At 36.2% G+C, this 8,950-nt stretch overlaps 1 protein-coding gene across 1 annotated transcript; it reads right to left on the bottom strand.

Annotated features, from left to right (window-relative positions):
- Positions 1-1,846: 1,846 nt before the first annotated feature.
- tmem242 (transmembrane protein 242) lies at positions 1,847-7,730 on the bottom strand. The gene is made up of 4 exons (XM_084000297.1): positions 7,630-7,730; positions 6,244-6,344; positions 3,507-3,644; positions 1,847-2,483 (listed from the first exon to the last, which is right to left on the bottom strand). The coding sequence occupies exons 1-4, from the start codon at positions 7,718-7,720 to the stop codon at positions 2,367-2,369; spliced, it is 447 nt and encodes a 148-aa protein (XP_083856423.1). The 5' UTR covers positions 7,721-7,730; the 3' UTR covers positions 1,847-2,366.
- Positions 7,731-8,950: the final 1,220 nt, after the last annotated feature.

Raw genomic sequence — 8,950 nt, forward strand, 5'->3', positions numbered from 1 at the left:
TGACACATGTTGTAGATAGGCCTCTCTCTCTTTTTTTTTCTTTTTTTTCTCATGTGGTATGACAGAGGAAAACTGATGTTCAGTCATGTACTTTGTTCTGGTGCAATAGGTTTGTTTTGGGCGTTTTTTGTTTTGTTTTTTAAAAAAATGTGAATTATTTGACCATCTGCAGTTTGACCATCAGTATTTTTTGCCAAACCACAGCAGTATACGGAGGGGGAGGGGGTTTCATTCATTCACTTTCTGTTTTTTAAGAACTTTTTTCTGTCTCTTCCAACAATCAAATCTGAATTTCTCCTCCATCATCATCCTCCTGTAAATAGACGATGTACATTTTGCCGTGAGCGACGCAACGCAACGGTAGCTGGTAACGATTTAACGAACGGTCTTCATATTTCTAATCCCTAAACTCTGCTCACCTTTGGAGGTTTTTGTTTCTCTTCTTCCCGGCAGGTGTAGAAGACGACGACAAGTTCTTTTTTTTCTGTATTTTAAGGAGAAAAAAAAAAGCAAAAAAAAACAAAACACAACACCCTAATTTTTCTGTTTTTTTGGGCGGAAGGAAGAAAGGGTGCGTTTGATTTCAGAGACTGTGTGTGTGTACAGGAGGTTTGTGTTTGTTTGGGAGGGGTGGGGACTTTTACTCATCATGTTGCTAACTGACACAACTTCAAAAACCGTTATAACAAATATAAAGAGAGAGGAGGAGGAAGAGGAGAAGGAGGAGGAAAAAAGAAGAAAGTCTCTACATCCAGAACGTTTCCTGTTTGATTTGACGGACGTTGTTTCTTCAGTATGAGATCTTTATATGTTCCACAACATGTTAAAGAATAAAACGTACATGAACTCTGGTTGAGCACTGTGAACGCAGCTCTGGACTCGTTTTGTCACGACAACAATGACGGTTAATCAATAATCAATACACAAATATCAAAATATGGTTGAAATATGTTTGTTTTTTTGTTTTTTTTTATCACTCATTTTTATTTTATACATTCAGCAGCAACTTCCTTTCACTGGTGACTAAAATCCTGAAATCAGTTTGTCGATGTTAACACTTCACATGACACTGAAATATTTCTAAAGCAGATTATTTTTAATCTTTTTTTTTTTTTTCCTTTTAAACTGTGGCAGATTTTTCAAATTCACAGTTTTGACATCGTCCTTCAAAATAAAAGCTGGTGACCTCCAGGATTTCAAATAAGTGAAGTTTTTGTTACAGCACAAAGATGAGAGGAGTTTAAAGTGTCGACGCCATCGTGGATGGGTGGTCAAAAGGTACGTTTTTAATTTTAGTGTTGTATTGTATTTATTTAACCTTTATTCTACCAGGTTGTCCCTTGAGATTGGATCTCTTTTACAAGGGAAGACCTGTATCTTAAGATGTTTTCTTTAATATTGACACCTGGAGCTTTGGATCTTTTATGTTGAAAACGGATCAGAAAAATTGAGAAAACTGAGCTCCTGTTGATGATCATGTGATAAGATCGAAAGCTCCAGAACTTTTATTAGATTGACTTTTACCAACATCAAAAATCTACTTTTATTTTACTATTTACACAGTAAATATATTAAAAAGTCTTGAATATTAAATGGTAAATATAAGTAGAGTTACAGTAATTGATTTTATTTCTTTGAATCCATGTGTGATTATCTGATATTTTAATACCTAGAGTACTTTTTCTTTATTCTACTTGTATAACTTGTACAGTGTAGTATTAATACTGTTGTATAAGTATCCAAATACTTAGTCCTCTGTCTCACACACAACTTAGGTTTGACAATGTAAAAGAAAAACTGAGCCGGTTGATTTTTTACAGAGCATCAATAGTTAATCGAATGATGTCACAGTCGTGTTTCTGAATTTAACACATATTTCCAGTGACATTCATTTCACATCGTTTAAAAAAAAAAAAAAACACCACTTCTCCTCCTCGACAGATCTGATTCATTTTCTCCACAGATTGAACACTTTTTTAATTTTATTTCCAACAATATTTCAACTTTATTCATGATAATTTACAACTTTTTTTCTCCCGACTTCCTCCTCATGTTTCCAGGTGTCACCTCAGCTTCAGTTCATGTCAGTGCATTGTCTTTATTTTCATTATCGAGTTTTAACCAACAGGTTAAAATGAGGTGTAACTTCCCTTTAAAATGAAAATAAATTCACACTTTGCTTCTCGACCGTTGAACCTGACACATAAAAACGTCCTGCAGCAGCGATCACAGCCGATCAATCCACCTGATCAGTTTCCACCAGGACCAGAATCGAACCGGTCCGACAGAGTCTCTCCGGAGGAAGCGGCTCAAACGCCGGCGTTCTGTGTTTTCAGTCCCGTGTCACGTGACTCGACCTTCAGACGTCACTTTGACTTGAAGACAGAGTCCCAGTCCAGAGGTTCAGATGATCCAGATGTGGCCTCGGGAGACTTGGGGATGGACGGGAAGAAGGACTGCATCTTCTGTCTGAACTCCGACAACTGGAGGAGATAAAAAGACAGGAAGTGTTGGGTCGGGTGTCACCTGATAAGCTGTCCCCCCTCAACTCAAAGATATTGATACTTTGTTTCCCTGATACAGTGATTTTCAATCTGAAACTTATTCTGAAAAGCTTCACGTTACAAATGGAAACAAACTTTTTTTTTTTAATGGCACTTTTTTCTCTGAACATAAAAAAAGTTTTACCCAGTTTTTTATATTTCTTAAAATTTTCAGTGTAATAGGCCTATCCTTTTAAAACTTTTAATCAATTTTTTTCTGTAAATATTTCAACAGTAACTTCAATTTTAACATGTTTTACAACTTTATCTATTTACAAATATTTGAAATAAAGTTAAAGGGACAACGAGGAGTTTTGGAAAAGCGAAGTGTTTTCTCACTACTTTTATGAGCCTCCGCGCACCGTGAAATTCTTTGACCGGCGCAAGACGGACTCATGTTTTCATTCATCAAGAATTAAAGTCAGAGGTTCAAAGACCATACCGTCGTAGTTCCGACCATAAACAGAGATTCGGCGGCGTTATTCTCATGACTCGTTGCGAAACCGAAAGTAAAGAAACGCTGGTCGGCTCGCCCAGCATTTCCACCACCACTAATAATAACAAAATAACGATAGAGACAAAACGATATATTTATCTAAAATGGGCCCAATAACAAGTGGTAACGTAGATTCATCCACATTAATATGAGACTTTTTTTATAACCAAATAGAAACTCCTCGTTGTCCCTTTAAGATTTACAACTTTTTATTCCAAATATGCCAATTTTGTTCTTAAACTGAATTCCAAAAACTTTTCAGTACATTAACTTTTTACTTTAAACTACACAATTTTTTTTAAATCTTAACTCTACTCTTAAAATTTTACAACTTTTTTCTTTAATTCTTTCATTTCCACTTAATTCACATGTTGCCTTCACTCTTAAATTTACAATTTCATCTTTATGTCCTAGTATTATATTTCCAATTCTACATGTTGTATGATGTAAACTCTGTAGATACGTACTGAGTGAACGCCGAGGACTTTCCACACGGCGAAGCTCAACAGACCGACGCCGCACCAGGCGTAGAGCGAGCCCCAGCCCAGCGCTCTGAGGGCCAGAGAGGCGCCGCTCTCCGGGACGGCCGCCGTCGGAGCGACGCCCTGAAGGAGAAAATACAACATCATGAGGTGTTTTAAGTCGTCATTTGAAAACATAAATTCATGAAGCTCTGCAGCTGTAAGAGAAAAAAAAAGAAAAAGAGAAAAACAAGTCTTTTATCTCAACAGATTTATTGACGTAAACCTCCAGAGATAAAACGTCCTCAGGAAGTGAAAGTCACACTGAGTCTAAAAATAGGTGTTTGGTGTCTAAAAAGCTTCTTTTATCTGTTTCTGCTGTAATTGAGAGACGGTGAATCATAATGAGAAGATGACGTCACGCAGCTTAGTGATAATGACGTTAAGATCTGGAGCGGAAACACAAGAAAACATTTTATGTAATTCACTTTTTGTTTTTAAGTAAAACAGGTTGAGATGCAGAGACGAGCGTCAGAGGTCAAAGGTTAAATTCCAGAGATGAGTCAGAAACAGCTTCAACGAGCTGAATGTGACCGAGACGGATGGTTTAAAACTGAGCGTTAAAGCTGCTGAGACACGTCGAGTTGAATACGAGCTCTGTCCGTGACCTCTGACTTGGTAAGGGGCTGGTTTCCTCCTCCATCTCAACCTATTTCTCACATGTATTGTTGAAATTTTTCATTTTTTAAATCCATTTTACTTTATTTATAAAATGTTTCAACTTAATCTCACAAATTTTCAACTTTTCCTACACTATAAACTGTATTCTCATATTTTAACAACTTTTTTTACTTGAAAATTCAACTTTATTCTAGATTTTTTTCTATTTTTCTACATTATAATAGCTATTTCACATTAATTTATGCAGTTTTTGATATTTTCTCTTTACCAAACCAAGATAGTGGACTTGGTTTGACTGTTTTGTGTGTTGCCATTACTTAAAAGCACACAAACGGAGTCACAACAGAAAATTTGGACAATCTTTTATATACATTTGGATCCAACAGAATATTGTAAAACATCTACAGATTAAAGATTAAAGAAAAGTAAGGCATTTTATAATTTCACTTTATTCTGGTGAGCAGCCATGTCCACATACTTTTGGCCAAATAAAGTCAATTAAAGCTGCAGAATATGGAAAAAACGAATCGGATTATATGGGCTTATATTATGATTTTAGTGTTAATAATTATTTTTCATTTTCATTTTCACTCAAAAATTGACGGTAACCAACAATGTTGTGACACATTTTACCTTATACCAAAAAAAAAATGCAGCTCCTGTGATTTGTAGATAACATTTGATCATTTTGCGATAACATTGTGATTGATTCCTCGGCCATTTTCATTTCTTAGAAAGTTAAACCCTCTCTCTCTCCACATCGTGTGGGCAACAGGCAGCAAAACAAAACAGTTAAAAAAAAAAAACCCGCTCCCCCTCATGCCGCCTGCGCCTTTAATCTGATTTCACACAGTTTGTGAGTTTTAGCTCGGTCCTCGGGGGCCGGGGGGCTGCAGCTCCGCGTAGACGACAAAGACGAGTCTGTGACAGAAATAGAGTCGACGAACAAAGATCTGAATTGTGGCTCCGCACTAAGTTTATCTCGGACACAAAAAACGACTCGCTGGCATCCGTCCGTGTGCGTCATGTTTAATCAGATGCTGCGAGCGGCGAATCACCGAACAGTTCCAGTTTAACAGGACGAGACCAGGACTCGACACACACACACGTCGACCTCAGCAGGAATGTGTCCGACGGGTTATTTATTCATCTATTTATGTGTTTATTCATTTTTATTTTGCCTCTAATCGTTCAATCTGTGAGAGACTTTACACTCCAGCACCGGAGGAAACTAACAGCAACGTTACAAATGTTTTTAAAAACATGAAAAACTGAGATCACGCGGTGGCGTTGCCGGCGGTGACGGTGTCGATAACAGCATTATAGCTCAGTGAAGGAGCTCGTTCACAGTCTCAACACGCCAACAACGCTCCTTTTAATCGTCCGATAATCGTCCCCCGGCGCAGACGTATAAACAACCTGCTGCTGACGTAATACTAGTAGCGCTGTCGTCATGGCGACGGCTCATCTTCATCATCATCATCATCATCAGCTAACTCTGTTAAGTTTTACAGCAAAACATCATGACGACGGAGAAGCAGGAAAATGTGTTAAAAATGCTTAAAAACACTTAATGCAAATATTAAGGCAAGGCAAGGCAATAAATAAGTGGTGATTATTATTTATACCTTGGATTTGTTGCCTCCATCTAATATGATGCAGCATTTAAAACTAACATTTTATATTTTTTTTATTAATCTTCTTTTTTTGGTCAAAACAATAGTAAAAATCTTTAGCCTACATGATTTTGTTTGACATTTTCAATCTAAATTTTTTGTGACATGTGACAAATAAAAGCAGCAAATTCTCACATTTATGAAACTCAATCCATAAAATGATTAAAATGACAAATATATATATAGAAATTAATCAATTGAGAAAATAATTAACAGAGTAATTCATCATTACAATATTGATTAGATGCAGCTACATCGGACGCTGATGTGCAGTCAATTTATTTTAAGAATATAGAAGAATAAACTGTTGGATGTGTGTTAATTAAAATGTAATGTATTGATAATTTATATATAATAATATATAAAATGTATTGATCACTCTGTACCTTACTGAACCAGCCTGGACTCTTCTTCTTGGCCAGAGCCAACGTGGAGCCGAAGCCGGCGATCATCCCCGCAGACGCCACCGTGGTGAGGAACGCTGCACCTGCACACAGGAAGTCAGGTGAGACATGAGTCAAAGATAAAAGCTTTTAATCACAATCAATCTGTGAAACAAACTGTTTTATCATCTGAAGCTTTTTTTTTTAAGAAAACGTCAGAGCAAAAATAATCATTGTCAAAATCAGATTAGATCAGAAAACTATATTGTCCCAGAGGAAACTTTTCTTATGACTGATATTAAAATAAATATAAAATAACATAGTGTTCTCATACACTACACATAAAAACAACATGGATATACACAATAACCTTAATTTAAAGCTGATAATTACTATTAATAAGTTGCACATTGCTTTCTTGTGTGAATCACATGCTTTTATCATGAAGGATAATATAAAACTTTGCAGCAATAACAACACTAATGTAATGTGCAAAAGATACAAATGTATTGATTATATTTGTCCGAATTAAACACAATAATTTCATCTTTAAAAATATATCTTAACTCTCCTGTTGTCCTCCTGGGTCAAGGAAGGAAGGAAGGAAGGAAGGATGGAAGGAAGGATTAAGGGAAAGAAGGAAGGCAGGGAAAAAAGGAAGAAAGATAGAAGGAGGGAGGGAACAGATTGGGTCAAAAAAGAAGGAAGAAAGTAAGAAAGGAAGGGAGGGAAAAAGGATTGTGGAAAGAAGGAAGGGAAAAAGGAAGGAAATAAAGATGGAGGGAGGGAACAGATCTATTCAAGGAAGGAGGGGAGGGAAAAAGGATTGTGGAAAGAAGGAATGGAAAAAGGAAAGAAAGAAACAGATTCGTTCAAGAAAGAAGAAGTAAGGAAGAAGGGAAAGGAATAAAAGATGGAGGGATAGGGAACAGATCAGCTCAATTGGATGAAAAGAGGAAGGAAGAAGAAGTAAGGACGAAGGGAAGGAAGAAAGGAAGGAAAGAAGGAAGGATGGAGGAAGCCAGGGAACAGATTGAGGGTTAAATTGAACTCATGTTGCTCACAAAAATCTTTAAGTTGTAGTTTTTTTTTAACCTTGTCTGGTGTCACGTTACTTCCGGTCTGTAAATGACATTAAATCTGTTTTTAAATTCAGCAGCGACATTAAAACTCGTGTTCACAGTTTAAAGTTTGAATAAAAGCTGATTAAACTCTGGGATGTTTCAGAGGAAGTTTGTGTTTCAGCTCGACTTTGTTGTGACCTCGGACAGAAGAAGAAGATGATGATGATGATGGAGAGAAAATGACGTCAAACTGGAAATAAAAACGTCACAACAGCAGCAGCGGTTCGCACGAGCTCCACGTTACAACATCTGTCTGGTCTCTCACCTTGTAACATCTGGATTTTGGCTTCTTCCTCATCGCTTTTAGCTCCTTTTCCCACGTTCAGCGCCGTGTTCCCCTCAGCTGCTGCTGTCATGTTGCTCCGGTCCGTCAGCGTCAACTCACCGGGTGGAAACAAAGCGCCGCTAGGAACCAAAAAAAAAAGATTATAATTAAAATGAATGTGTTGATTCATCGGTGAAGAAGATTTAGATTAAATAAAATTATTCAATAGATACTTCATTTGTTTTATTTTACAATTTCAAATCGTGTCTCTGTTCAGGAAAGAATCACGAAGTCTGAACCATGAACCAAAGATCGTTTATGGTCCTAGAAAGTCTGGCTCTTTGGACGAAGCAGCGAAGAGGTCTCACTCTGTTTCATAAAACTAATTTTTTTAAAAAAGTTAATTAGATAAGAGTTGCTTTTTTTGCCATGTTTTATGGGCAAAATTATATAAAATTCCTCTGATGTTTATCTCTCTGGGTTGCAGTGAATAAAGTAGCATCGAGTAAATGAAATAATCTGCTAATGACTTCCCTCAATTAATCAATTAATTATCAGTAGGATTAATTTTCATACCTTAGATTGATGCATTCAAGTGCTTATTTGACCGACAAAGACATTGAGTTTATTGTCAAATGGCGATGAAAAGTATCCAATTATCGCATTTTCAAAACTGGAACCAACAAATATTTTGCACTTTTTTTGCACGTTATCTAGAAATGATTAAAACAAATCAAATATATAAAAAATATTACATATTATTTTGCTTTGTTATAAGATATTATTGATTATTTAAAACAGGGAAGTGGGCTGGACTGGTAAAATAAGGTCGTAATAATAACCAATATGAGAGCTCTAAACTTTTCACTTAGTTTTAGTTCAAAGAAATACATTATTAAAATTTTTACAGTTAATGAATTATCATTTTACAAAACGTATTATGAACAACCTGTCTTTAATGCAATTTTCACACTTGGCAAATTCATCCCGCCGGCCGGATTGGACCCTCTGGCGGGCCGGTTTTGGCCCACCGGCTGCATGTTTGACACCTCTGATTTAAAACTTTATCAAAATAATAAAATTCTAATGATCTATTCTAACTGATAATAACATTATGGGGATGGCACAATTTGGGGAACACAGAAACAAATCCTTAAAAACAATAAAATAAAACGTAGGCTATGTGACTTTAATCACTAAATGTGAATAAGTGAACTCAATATAATGTGAAGTGTTTACATTTTTTTTATGTATTTCAAACACACAGACCTAACTGAGTTTCTCTGATTTAAAAATCTTTCCAGGAACTCCTTCCTAATCT

The sequence above is a fragment of the Trachurus trachurus genome, assembly GCF_905171665.1.
Source record: "Trachurus trachurus genome assembly, chromosome: 24".
Lineage (NCBI taxonomy): Eukaryota > Metazoa > Chordata > Actinopteri > Carangiformes > Carangidae > Trachurus > Trachurus trachurus.